At 47.8% G+C, this 14,396-nt stretch overlaps 1 protein-coding gene across 1 annotated transcript in view; it reads left to right on the top strand.

Moving 5' to 3' along the window:
• The window catches only part of EPHB1 (EPH receptor B1), a 431,481-nt gene that overhangs the window by 302,764 nt on the left and 114,321 nt on the right, over positions 1-14,396 (top strand). The window contains exon 5 of the mRNA XM_059064129.2: positions 11,624-11,959. Within this exon, the coding sequence (XP_058920112.1) occupies positions 11,624-11,959 (336 nt within the window). The remainder of the gene's footprint in view (positions 1-11,623; positions 11,960-14,396) is intronic.

The raw sequence follows: 14,396 nt of genomic DNA, 5'->3' as shown, positions 1-14,396 counted from the left end.
AAACAGAGGCTGGCCAACCAGATAGGGACTGTAGAGGGCATTCACCACCAGGGACACACTCCGACCTCCAAGGCTCCTTCCCATGCCAAGAATGAGTATATCTATGAAGTGTCAGAATCAGAACTTGCTTTTGGATGACCCGAACCTTTCTGGGAGGTATACCTGCCTTTTTCAATTTCTCTTTTTGTTCCCTTAACCTTGAATTGTTATCTTTGGATTCTGGGCCTTTTCTGTACACCTGGAAAGAGACAGTACAAGTCTCTTTTAGAACCACATACAACAGTGCTGGGAGACTCTTCTGTGTATTCCCAGGGAAAATTAAATGAATAATCCATTACTATGCAACCCATAGTCTTTTCCCAGCTGTTGTCTTGATGCCATTCTGTTATACAGCCTCTAAAAAAGATGGATAATTGTAACAACTGGAAAAGTTCTGCCACGCAGTGAGGGGCTTTTTGTCATTTGTGAAGAACTGTGGAGATGCAGGAGTCCTTTATGGGCCCCACACTCTTTCTGCGGATGGTGGAGAGAGAGGACTGCTGATCCTGCAGTAGCCTTGAGACCTTATCCCAGCTACCACCCCCGCATGCCATAGGGGCTTCTCCAGTCTGGCCCAGATGGTTATCTTCTTTTAAGAATTACCTTGGAAGATCCTCGCCCTTCTCTCTTTAGTACCTAGTACCTGAGAGTTCAGAATAGGCTGTGTGCCGAGAGGAGTTCAGGGGAGTTGAGATGCTTTACCTGCAAACCTTCCATCAAGTGTGTGACCCTCATCCTTGACAGGCCTTGGTCCAGTGGCTGCCAACTGTACCTCAAGACACATAGCATCAGTTTCCTTGTTCTAGATTTCTTTCTTGATCTCATTGTCACTAGCCTGGGGGAAATTACCAAGCTCTGGGTTGAGTCAGGACATGCTAAATCAAATGAGTTGTATGGGGGTGATTCAGGGTTTGAGTTTGCATCAAGTAAGAATGATATTCCAAAACAAGTTGCTCTGTGGGAGACCCTGCCCAAGAACGGTCTATCCTTCTGTTGTGCCAAAGACTGAAGTGTGTCCCAAAGTCCTTTGACTTTAAGAAGAATCTGACTGGCTTATACTGTTGCCTCTGGTGGCAGCAAACACCTTAGAGCCTGCTTGACAGGTTGTGACCTAGTGTATGGATCTTTCAGCAGGATGACCTATGAGGATTCTTTCTCTGAGGGACTACCTGAATCCTGCAGAGAAAGAATACCAGTCTGGGGTGGGAGCCCTGTATAGAAGCCTGGTAGATCCCATAGAGAAGATCTGCCTGGGGCCTCAAAAGCCCTAGGCAGGAAGATGTCTTCAGAGGGCCTTCAGGTCAAATGTTCTGGACAGTGTCTTTTATTCACTGTACAGGTGTGCACGTGGTCACTCTTTCTCTGCTGGAAGGTGGATGGATAGGCAGGGATTCCTGGGTAACTATACTGAATAGTCTTTAATGCATGTGGAGCTTACTAAGATACACTATGGCTTCAACATATATTCTGCCATTTGATTCTCCCATAAGTGGGAAGAAGGCAGGGACCCTGCATGACCCCGCAGCATGATGCCTGGCCCTCTCCAGGCCCAGGGATGCGTCTCCACCAGTCTTGTCAGTCAGTGGCATGTGTGACAGCTGTGTAGGTGCCCACCTCCCCTGCAGACTTTGAGCTCCTCAGGGTAGACGCCAGGGAATTTTTCATACCATAATCTTATATACGGGGCTTAGCACACTGTAGGGTCTCAGCAACACACATGGATTGATCAGTCAAAATCCAAGAAAGGTTATGCTCAGAGAGCATGAGTGACCTGCCTAAAGTCACAGAGCTGGCACTCAGCCCGATTTTCTTTGTGAGTCCAGTGCACCTTTCACCACTTCTGAAAGCTCTGAGACCACATTTCAGGGCCAGGAAGGAGGTCTTGATGGGCAGGTCTTTAAGAGGACATGACCGCTAGCTCTCCTTGACTTGAAGTGTTCCCAGGGAATCTGCAGGGGGTGTTATGTCCAAGCTCCCCTCTCTCTGGCCTCACTTTGGGCCACAACTAGAAGATTCCACCTTCTATCCCTCCCTTGCACAGACAGTGATGCAAGATGACTGTCAGCCATTCCTGATGAGATACACTGTCTCTTGGGGTGCAGGGCCTTCAGCCGTCCTCCAAGGGCTCCTGCAGCCCTGGGGAAACCTAGATGCTCAGACTTTGGCTTAGGCCAGGTAGAGGGGATGTCTCTTTTCCCAGAAAGTGAGACTCACCCCCTTCTCTCCCAGACAATTAGCTCCATAGAAGCAGGAGAAACAAGAATTACTTTCTATAAACATTGGTGTTTGGTGAAATGTGTAACACTGGGTTCTTTGATGCTCCTGAAATCCCTCTCAGAGGGGTCTCTCCTTGTTTTGACTAGTCATTTCTTCTTATTACTAACTGTTATGATTAGGAGAATTGCCTGAGTACAGGACCAGTGTTTCCAAGACCCTAATGAGCAACAGACTCAGACGTGCTCATCAAGGCCTTGGAACAACGGTTGCCCTGTTTCTATAGGGAAACTACTGAAATGGTTCAGGAACAAGAGCTTCCTGCCTCCACAAGAGACCTACCCCCTACCCCTCAGCACCTGGTTACATTTGCATCACACTTGCACCTTGCACCCTTAGGTGCCTCCACCCTAGGGAGAAGGGTTATTAAGAGTGCAGTTTGGAACCACTCAAGCCTGTACTCAAGTCTTGATTCCAGCATTCACCCACCACATGATTTAGGCAAGTTATTTAATGGCTCTGAGCTACAGTTTCCTTATATGTAAAATGGGGATAATAGTTCCTACCTCATGGGATGTTGGGAAAATGAGATTTCATTAAGTTATGTACCAAGATGCCTATGATAGTACTTTGCATAGAGGGTTTGTTGTTAAAATGAAATTCACAATTCCATATAGAACTCCACTGAAAACGAAACCACAGCCATCTCTCTGATCTTTCAGATGATCTTTGTAGAAATCTATTCTAGGCAAACTACCAAAATTACTCACTCACTCAGTGGCATGAAGCAAACGAGTTCCACCAAATCAAAGCCTTGTCATCCCGACATCCATGCAGATGGCACAGGTGTCTATCCCCAGAAAGACTATGTCCCTGGGGTTCATTTTAAACTGGTTCAAAAGGTGACATAAAGTTGTCTCTGGGAACGTTGAGATCCCAGGGCAGTTAGGAAAAGTAAAGTAACATGACTGCTCCAGGTTTCAATGTCCTCTCCTCCTTTCTCCAGGGGGGACAGCCTACATTTTGAGGGGAGTAACCAGTGTACCTGAGCTTGCAAAGGGACAGACATGACTCAGTTTTCCAGTCCTGTGCCTCAGGCCCCCAGCACAGCTCCCTCTTTGGAAAAGACACCTCAGGACTTCAGACACTACCATCTTCACATTGAGCAAAACAGTGTTCAAATTGTCTGGTGTTCATCCCTCACAAATTATAGATAATGCTTGGTCAGTTTTTTCCCAGAGATCCCAAGCCCCTCTAAGCTTCCACTATTGAATCGAGGGTGCCTCAGCAGTCTGTTCATTTGATGCCACTGCTTTCCACCAGGTCCCTGATAACTTACTCTTGGTTTCCTGATATGGCCTCAAGTAGTCATACACCGCACCCCCTTAATGACAAAACTTTACAACCCCTGTTCTCAAAGACGTTTGTTCTTGTGGTGTTATTGGTGCCTGACAGAGAATCTTTGGGAACTGCCCACTGCCATCCAGGGAACCCCAGTGAAAGTGGGAGTGCTCAGGCTCATGTCCCTCTCCAAGGTGCTGAACCTGCATGACATACCACATCACAACCCTTTCCTCTAGCATAGTGGTCACTCTTGTCCAATCTCTCTCAGGAAGTCTACACCAAGTGAAGGAATGGTGGAAGAGGAATTGGTGCCTCAGGAGGAAAAGAGAAATGGAGAGAAAGAGAGAAAGGGAGGGCTGAACTTAGTCTGAAGAGTGTCAAAGCTACACGTGGCAGCCAGACAGAATAAAGAGACGTTTTTTGTTTTGACATTGTTTTCAATGAACAAGTTACCAAAGAAGGAACCACAGCTGAACATGAAGTTGACCTCATGTTTATTTGGTAACTCTACAGGCTTTCTGACATTTGCAAACTTTCCCTTTTTTGGCTTATGTTACCCTCCAACCCATCCTGCTTTCAGCCCTGTATGCTGTATTGAGGCGTAAGCACCAGCCTGACTTAGTTTCCTACACATTTTGCTTTTATAAAAAACCTCTTCAGACCTTCATAGCCCCCATTTCCATGTCTGCCTCTTCTCCCTGATACCTATCTATTTCTCTATAAAATCTCAAAGACCTTTATTCTTCTCTAGGAAGACTTCCAATCACTCAGACATGGTTCCTTAAAGTAGCTATGTCACAGTGAGCAGTGAGTAAAGAGATGTCCTGATAGTACTATCACTTTTGATAACCAGTCCTGGACCACTCCTCACATGTCTTCCTTGCCCCTCACAACACACTTACTTTTGCCATCCCTAACCCTGATGTTATTTTCTGATCTCCCTTTCTCTCCCTTCTTAATCCTCAACCCACATTAAAATGTGCAAACCACATATTTCCAAACTACAATCTTTTTTTTTTTTTTTCCGGTACGTGGGCTTCCCACCGTTGTGGCCTCTCCTGTTGCAGAGCACAGGCTCCAGACGTGCAGGCCCAGCAGCCATGGCTCACGTGCCCAGCCGCTCCACAGCATGTGGGATCCTCCCGGACCGGGGCAGGAACCCGTGTCCCCTGCATCGGCAGGTGGACTCTCAACCACTGCGCCACCAGGGAAGCCCAAACTACAATCTTGACTCTTCTCAGCCATAAGAACACTACTTCTGCATTCAAGAGTCTTGAGTATCAAATGTCCTTTTTGGCTCATTCACAAACCCTATCTCAACCCTTTCTCCTAAAGGAAGATTGCATAGAGAACACAGTTTGCTGTAGGAGTATAAAGGTGGGGTTTCCCTGCCAGGAGGAAGGAGAACAAGCAAGACCAGATACTGGTCAAAGCCAGACAGCCTTTGGGGAGGCCAGAAAGCAGATGTATAGATGTACACAGAGGTTTTGAGCCCAGAAGGTAAAAAGAGCTGGAACCATTCTGGAGACACAGCCCTATACCCAAGACTAGGGTTCTACCTAGGATGTGCTTGCAAGGGTTAGGTGTCCTAGAGGTTATAGACTAGCGCAGAAAGCCTTCAAGGTGCTTCTCCCCAATCACAACTCCAATATTGCAGGCAGGATGCCCAGACACAATCTCTAAAAATTTTGTTCTTCACTGATCTTATCATTCCTCAAACATCCGTTTGTAACTCTTTGTGTCTGTATCATTTGCTTTGACACTTAACTGTATGTGCCCACAATTCCCAGTACTCTGTAGGTAAGGGGTCTTGCCTCATTAATAAACATATGGGTTCCTCTTATCTTCATGGATGTCAGCATAGGTCTGGGCATCAGGGTTTCTGCTCAAGGAACAAGTGGCTGAATTAGACTAATCTTAGTTCAACAAGTGGGTCAACCAGATCATCCAATAATGACAATACCAATACTAATAGCAGCTGACATTAACTGAGTTTTTCTGTGTACCAACCATATAGCTAAACTCCTTGGACTTACTATCTCATTAAATCCTCAAAACTACCATTTTTCCGATGAGAAAACTAAGGCTTAGAAGTTCACATCCCTAAGGTTTGCCAACAAGAGAATATTTTTTTAACTTTGTTGCTGTGAACATTTAGGAGGTTTGTTGGTTGGTTTCAGAGACCTCTCCGAGTCTCTGGAAACAAGTGTATGTTCAAGTACATGTTCGTTTTTCTCAGGAAAATCTTTGTTGCTTTCATCAGATTCTTCAAGGGGTCATGCACACAAAAGGGATGGCCTCACCTGTGGCCTTATGCAGAGCAGTTCAATTCCAGCCTGCACAAGGAGCCTCCCAGGAGAGCATTGCCTCGCTGTGATTGTCACCCTCACCTGCTCCCCATGGGGAAGGGTACAAGGACACAGACCCTGGCAGCAGCAATGCACAGTTAGCTGGACACTGCCTGCTCTATACCTCGGACCAGCCAGAAATTCACATCTAAATTCTAAAACCAGGATGTTGGCTTTATTAAGATTCCTAATAAAGAAATTGGCTTTCGGGGCTTGCCTGTCTTCAGCAGATTTTCCCTTTGATTACCCAAGAGTGCTCTTATTTCCAGCTTTATGCCTACAAATAAACTCAACTACTCTCTCCCACCCACCCTGTCTCTCGATTCTTTAAAAAAAATCATCTGGCCCAAAACACATTAAGAAGTAGGAGATTCTATCTCAATGTGACAATACTTGGGCTAGCCCTATGGCTCTAGAAGGATCATTTCTGCTTAACTCTTTGAAGTCCCAGTGCCATCCATGCTCCATGCAGGCTGAACCAGCCTCTCAGGCACATCCTGGAAGACCCTGGAGACCCATCTCCACAACCCAGAATCCACCCTGTTCCTTCCACCCAGACAGAGGATCACAGCTCAGCAGTTTTCCCATCCTTTAAAAGGACTGAGTTTTCCTAGCCCTTTCAGCAGGAAGCTTTCATCAGTAGTAACCGTGGCAACAGATCAGAGAGGCTTCAAAAAGCCTGTCTGTATGTAATTAAGAAAAACGAGGACACGGACGAGAGAGCAGGGAGTTTAGACAAGGAGACCCTGGCTCTGAGCCCTGCCAGTGTACTTCCCGAGGGCTTCTGAGGACGGAGAAAGCAGATTTTCTTCTCCCTCTGGCCTCCCTCTCCACTCCCCCTTTAAAGTTTTGGTTTGCTGGTCTCCTTCCTGAGGATGTTGCTGGGGACCCCAGTGCTGGCTAAATACTCTCTGCAGGGGGAGGGCCCCAAACCCAGGGGATGCAGCCTAGATGGGTAGGAAACGGCCCTAGCGCTTCCTCTAGGGAGATTTATTTGGAGGCCAAATCTGCTCTCTGGTTAGACTCTTTGTTCAGCCACAGGAGAGGAGGCTGCCTACTTGCAGAAATGCATCCTTGTCATCAGGACAATGGAGAACAAACTTGGGGACGATCATTGTTTTAGCTGCCCAGACACTGGGCCTGGCTTGCCTGGCCTGGAGGAAGCCTCATGGGAAAAGGGACAGGAGCAAGCATTGTGGGGAGGCAATCTGAGCCTGGGGATGGCTTTATTTGCTGACACTTATTCTTATCTGGAGCCATCTCCTTTATCTCTGTGTTTCCTTTTCTCCTGTCAATTTTTCTCTCCATGTAAGCTCCATGGGAGTAAGGAGCTTGTCTGGTTTGCTTTCTCCTATTTCCCAAGTGCCCAGAACAGTGCAAGAGTATTTATTAAAAGAGTGAGTGATGAACAAATGAATAATGAATTGGGTTCTAGCCATCGTTTGTGGCCCAGACTCGGGCCACTTCCACGAGTACGCACTGGAAGCCCAGGCACCGTGCAGGTTCTCCGAGCTGTCTGAGTCTGCTCTCCAGGGAAGGCTCTTAATGTCTTCTCCTGCTCCTTGGAAGGAAAGGATTCCGATTTATGCAGCCTTGGACTCAGCAACCATGGCTCCCACAGAGCCCTGTTCATGCCCCGCAGATGCATTTGCTCTGGAGCGCAGCCATGAATGAGGGGTGGTTGCCTCATATGAAGCCTGTTTCTAAATAAACTTGAAAAATTCTTCTTGGGAATCCACTGCTTTTCTTCTTGAGTGGGAAGCAAATGAACAGACGTGGAGAAAGTATTGACCAGGGTTGGTCTCCACCAACTGCCATGGACACCAACGGATCAGGGATGGTGCAGCTCCTCACGGCCACCTTTATCTCACCAGAGCCTCTACCATTCAGGGGCACAAGCAAGGTCCTCCCTGCTGCTGCTGCTGCATCCTCCCTCAGCCCCACCACAGGGCATCATGTCTCATGCCGGAGAGGGGTGCACACATGTGACCTGAAGACTTGCACACTGAGTAGAGGTTGAAAACTGGTGGAATGGGGCCTCTCCCAGGCAAAATGCTGAGCATAAGAATCATGGAGGGGTTTCCCTGGTGGAGTGGTGGTTGAGAGTCTGCCTACCGATGCAGGGGACACGGGTTCGTGCCCCGGTCCGGGAAGATCCCACATGCCGCGGAGCGGCTGGGCCCGTGAGCAATGGCCACTGAGCCTGCGCGTCCCAAGCCTGTGCTCTGCAATGGGAGAGGCCACAACAGTGAGAGGCCCGCATACCATAAAAAAAAAAAAAAAAAAAAAGAATCATGGAGACTAACCAGCCACCAGCCCCTGTTCACCTGGAGGCCACAGCACCGTGAGGACACATAAGAAGAGCCCATCACAGTGCAGTGGTGGATTCTGAGTTAGGCATCCAGAAATGGGCTTATGGAAGCCTAGCAGGGGAATGCATGACTCCTGGTGGAATGTGCTGGATCTGGAGGGTGAGCAGGAGTTCCTCAGGTAGGTAAAAGGAAAAGAATTCCAGACAGAGGAGAAAACACAATGCAAAGGCTTGGCAGAAGTAAAGAGAGCTTAGTGTGCACAGGACATCACAGGAATCTTCCTGTTCGGTACAATATGAGGGTTAAGGTCCAAGGGGCCAAAGATGAGATCAAGAGCAGCAAGACCGCATGGGGACCTGAAGGACTTGGAAAGGAGGGAGAAGTTTTGAGTAATTGGGGTTTGAGTAGAAAACAGTATGATCCCATGTATGTTTGGAACTTACACCCTGGCAGGAGAGAATGGATAGGAGAGGTGGAAAATGATGTTCGAGAATTGTTAGGAGTCTTTGCAATAGGGCAGGAAAATTGACAAGACTCATCATCGTGAGGCAGTGGAGATATAGAGGAAGGGAAAGATCAGAGGAAAGGAGATAAGCTGACAGACTGTGTGTTGGGCTCCCACATTGTGGTGACCACACAGGGAGCTGTTAGGAAAGTAAGGACTGAACTGTGTTCCCTGGATTTTTCAAGTAGGAGCCCCCCCGGGCCAAAAAAGGCAGGCATGGTGGTGGAGTGGGAGAGCAACCAGGCTACAGTTGGCTGAGCAGGGAGAGAGGGAGACCCATAAGTGTGACTCCGCTTTGGGAAAGCTTGGCTCGAGAGTAGATAGAGGACATGTAATATGGAGAAAGAAACGCCAAGTGACCATGTTTTGGTTTTAAAATGGCAATGACTTATGCATGTTTAAGGGTATAAGGTGGAGTTAGGGGAGAAGGTGAAGGTGAAGTTCAAGGGAGAGAGGAGGTAACTGAAGTGGGGAGGTCTCCAAAGGGTGGCAGGGGTGAGTGGCCACTCTCCCTGTTGGTACCTGTCTCTGCTCCACCGCCCAAGGCTGCTTTCTGAGTGATAGCCTCAAGATGTCATAAGGATGCAGCAAGATAACATGGTTAAAGGATTTACCCCATGCCTGGCATAGAGCACGCGCTTGGTGAATGTAATTATTATGATCACGAGAAACAGTGGCCTGTGGCTGAAGCTAGACTGTCTGCTGTAACAATGAGACAGGCAGTGATGGCATTGACCACTGGGAGCTTGTGGTCTGAGTCTCATCAGTCCAAGCAAACAGGCGTGTCTAAGGCAGGCACCGACCGATATGGACGTTTAATGATTAGTGCAGCGTGAGATGAGGCTGGTCACACCCTGTAGAAGCCCACTTAGCATGGTCCCGACTGCCTGCCCAGTACTAGCTGTGTGCTGATTCGCAAAGAGATGGATATTCATATCTGGGCATATGGGTGGGGAATTCCTGAACGCTATTTGCAAGACTTTAGTAAAAATGCTTCACGAATCCTGCCCTGTCACAAGCATGCATGAAAGTCGTGCTTTAGCTCAGGCCTAATGGGCTTTATATAGTACAGTACTGATTTTCTTTCATGTTTTAATACAATCCGATTTAATATTTGCTTTCAGCTCTAGCTGCTTGCTGTTGACTGATTCAACACAGACTCCTTCCCTGGTGCCCCCCGACCCTGTTGTTATTTCCTCATTCTGTGTGTTGGCATTTGATTCCTGTCTCCAGCATGAATTGCCATACATGTCTTCGTTCAGCTGGCGACAGTCACGTGCGTGAATTCTGAAAGCATTACTATCCAGAGCGGTGGCTCCAGCTGGCCCACCATTCGGAGGGGTGGTGCTTCCAGGAGGGATCCATTTCCATCAGGTGGATACTGAGGATAAGCAGAGCTCAGCCTGGGAGCCAGAGGCTGTGATCTGCTCTGTTCTTGGGCAGGAGATTCTCCAACTTAATCTCCAAATGCTCAGGACTGCGGCTGGCCATTCATTCGGCAGCATTTTTGCCCTCTTACTAGGGACCAGGCTTTCTAGAGTTTTGCAACAAGGCATTTCAGCCTTTGCCAGAGTGTGACCAGCAGCCATAGGCAGAACAGTCCAGAGGGAAGAGGCTGCCCTCCTTGAGTCCCTGTGAGCCTGGCTGATTTGTAGGAGAGGCAGTCTGTTCAAATCTCCTGTTGTCCATTTATAGATTTGACTGTCAACTCTTGGAGTGTCATATCAGTGTAAGGCCAGCTCTTCCCTTAGTAGGAAAAGATAGTTTCACTAACAGGCAGCACACGGCTATAGTTAAGAATGTGAGCTTTGGAATCAGGCAGAGGTGGTGTCCATGCCAATTTTAGTTCTCATAGACCACATGATCTATAGCCAGTCCCCATTCTCAGCATTAGTTTCCCTTTCAATAAAATTGAGTTAATTATTGTACCTTCCCAATAGCGTTCTTTGGGGGTGTGTGTTAAATGCATGCAAAGTAGATAGCAGAGTGTCTGGGACAAACCCCTGTGCTCTTCTAGTGTCATGGGGTCAAAAATGGTGGCTGTGTGAATTTCCTGACTTCATGCACCAAAACTTGTGCAATGTGAATGTTCATCCCTCCAGGTTTTCTGGCAGCCCATCCTACAGAAAAACACTCCCAATGCCATGCACACACCACATAGATCCCAGATTGTATGAGATTTTATGCAGGATGCCTGGATATGTTGGGTCTTATGAGGGGTCACTCCTATCCCTCAACCCTTGAGTTCTACACCAATTAAGAAAAGACAATGGGGCTTCCCTGGTGGCGCAGTGGTTGAGAATCTGCCTGCCGATTCAGGGGACACAGTTTCGTGCCCTGGTCTGGGAAGATCCCATGTGCCGCGGAGCGGCTGGGCCCATGAGCCATGGCCGCTGAGCCTGCACGTCCGGAGCCTGTGCTCCACAATGGGAGAGGCCACAACAGTGAGAGGCCCGCATACCACACACACACACACACACACACACACAAAAAGAGAAGACAAGGAATCCAATAAGTGTCCAATATACATACATGTTACTGCTGCTAAAGCTGTCTGGAGGATGCAGCTTGGTCCTGAGAACAGAAGGGCTTGTACCCAAGTCCTCCATCGTCCTCCCCCTTGGCACACATGATTCAAAGAAGGAAAACCCCAGTGGGGATGGCTAAAAGGGGAGTGGGAGACAGGTTATCATCTCTGTCTGTCATTTTTTCTCAGAATGGATTGAGGCATGGAGATCTGGGGTTGAGGGAGGTGAGGGGATGTGTGTATGTGATGGGAGTAGGAACACACCAAAGACGGATGGAGAGATGCTGGGGAAACTTCTACCCAACCTCACTGTCCTTTCGTTGTCTCCCTATAGGTGTGCCATCGGGTCCCCGCAATGTCATATCCATTGTCAATGAGACATCCATCATTCTGGAGTGGCACCCTCCTCGGGAGACGGGTGGGCGGGATGACGTCACCTACAACATCATCTGTAAGAAGTGCCGGGCAGACCGCCGGAGCTGCTCCCGCTGCGATGACAACGTGGAGTTCGTGCCCAGGCAGCTGGGCCTGACTGAGTGCCGTGTCTCCATCAGCAGCCTGTGGGCCCACACCCCCTACACCTTTGACATCCAGGCCGTCAATGGGGTCTCCAGCAAAAGTCCCTTCCCCCCACAGCACGTCTCCGTCAACATCACCACAAACCAAGCTGGTAAGTCTGCAGGCGTCTGTGCTCCTGTCTGTCTGTCTGTGGGGCTGGCTCTTTGCCACTTCCGTGCAGGAACAAAGCTTCGGCCACACATATCCCATTAGTCTGCCCTCAGGCCTCCTCCCAGGAGTGAAGGTATCAGGCGATGGGCATTTGTGACCATGGAGGAAAAGGCTGTAGTGTTTCACCTCTGAGAATGAACTGGATTCTGAGGGGTTTTCTTGTGCCCAGTTCAAAAGCGAAGATGTACATCCAAGCCAGAGTGAGACCCAGTGCTCTGCATCCAGCTGGGGCTCAACGAATGTCCTTGGAAGGATGGATGGACAGATGGATGGATGGGGAGGTGGGTGGATATGGGCAGAAGCACTGCACGATCTTGAGAACACCAGTGCCGCTTTATTAGCCAACCTAGTGAAAGAAGCTTCCCCAAAATCAGGTGATAGTCAGTACTGCCTTCATAGATTGTTTTTCAATTAAACCCATGTAATTCAACAGTACGTTCTCCTTTACAGCTTGGTCAGATGAATGCTACACTGTTATAGAGACTTCAGATAGTTGGCAGTGGATCACTCCTGATGGCTGGTGCATCCCTGTGGCATGCATAGTTCAGAACGCATTTTCTTCTCTTCTCTTTATGTCTGCATCTTTTGCTCTTCTGACCTTTTCCTTTTATTACTTTTCACACCTCTTGCAACAATCCATTTCTTTTTATATCCATTTAACCAGTCCATTCATGCACTCACTCATTTATTTATTTATTCACTCAATTATTGAGACAGTTATTCAGCATCTACTGTGTGCCAAGCTATGGATTAGACACTGTGAGGGATACAATGATACTTGGACACCATTGCTCCTCCCATGAAACTCAATAACTGAAGAATTTCCAGGACATAGACACAAAGTACAGAGCTGCAAGGTGGTATATTCTAAGTATTGTGTGCTGTAAACATGCAGTAAATACCAAAGGAGCTAGAGAGAAATGAGCAATCTCCCCCCTGGAGGGAAGGTGCAAGGCTGCAGAGGGGACATGAAGATCACGTCTATAGACAACGATGGGGATCGTGGGCAGTGGACCATGATCTTACTTGGAATTATAGATTTTTCTCAATCAACAAATTCTAAAAGGACATCTTGTTAGTGGAATAGCAGGAACCGAGCATTTGTCTTTGCTCTCTCTCCCTCCACACGGCCCCCAATTCTTGACCTCTTCTATTCTTCTCCATCCTTTCCTACTTCTCATCTCCCCATCCTGAGACTCCTTCTACCTCTTTTAATACCAGGCATCTCTGATGGCAGATGATTCTTGGGTTTAAGCTGTCAGAACTGAGAAGAAAAAAAGGTGTCGTCGGAGAGCATGGCTATCCAGATGGCTGCGTTGTGGCTGTGAGCGTGTGTGTGTTCGTGTGTGCGTGTTTGTATGTATGCGTATGGTCACGGGTTTACATGCATACGTGTGTAGTGAGAAAATAAGAGTGGAAGTGTGGAAGCCTCCAGCTGGTGACCACAGCCCCAGTGCCATGGAGACAAAGGTTGTGACAGCCCGTCTTACTCAAAGAGAAGAGAACGGTAATTTCTGCATCATGATGAGCACATAACATGAGCAGCCTTTGTTAGCAGTATTTCCCTTGGAGAGTTTAAGGCAGAAAACTGGCTGAAATATTTTAGTGTCCCAGCTTCTGGGAATAATAATCCTTCCAGTCTGTCATGTTACGCTGGGCTTGGCTGTCTTTTCCCTCTCTCTAAGCATGTGTGAACAAACCTGCCACTTATATTGGTTTGCTTTGATTCCTGCCCCTCCCTTCCCTTACCCTGCTATTCCCGAACCTGCCCATCTGCTTGTCTTGCCATCTGCACCTTCTCAGGCTGCCGTGGAGCTGAGGGACCAGGGCTTCTACAAGGGACCCTGCGTTACCAACATTCAAAATATTTATTTTTGTCCTTACCCGTTGGCCCCTCCAGGACCATTTCTCATGCCCTTTGTTCGCCCTCTCATGGGCCCTTTATTCTTCACCTTCCCTGATTTTGTAGTCCCGGCCCCATTGTCACTGTCCAATCTATGATTTCTCTTTGGGAATTCTGGAATTCGGGTGTCAGAAAGTTTACAATCAACGAGGTAAGGTTGTAACTGCTTCTTGGTGGCATATGGTTATTATAAAATCAAGGTCAAGTTAACCAGTGGTTTCTCATCCGTGGGCTGTGGGGCTCTGAGGAACACGGTGCTGTTTGGTGAGTGCACATGTGAATGCAAATTACTTTCCACAAACAGATATTTGTTTAAAAAGATGAGAACTTTCAAAATAAACACTCGAGCTTGTACCTCGGCAAGAAGAATTTAGAAACATGAATGGAAGAGCCAGATTTTATAAGGGATGAAAGAGAGACTAAATAACAGGCATCATAAAATCCCTAGTGACTCACTCAGATCCATTAAGAGACA

Source organism: Kogia breviceps, chromosome 5, assembly GCF_026419965.1.
Source record: "Kogia breviceps isolate mKogBre1 chromosome 5, mKogBre1 haplotype 1, whole genome shotgun sequence".
NCBI lineage: Eukaryota > Metazoa > Chordata > Mammalia > Artiodactyla > Physeteridae > Kogia > Kogia breviceps.
The sequence above is the reverse complement of the archived record's forward strand: the minus strand, read 5'-3'. Positions and strand labels throughout refer to the sequence as shown.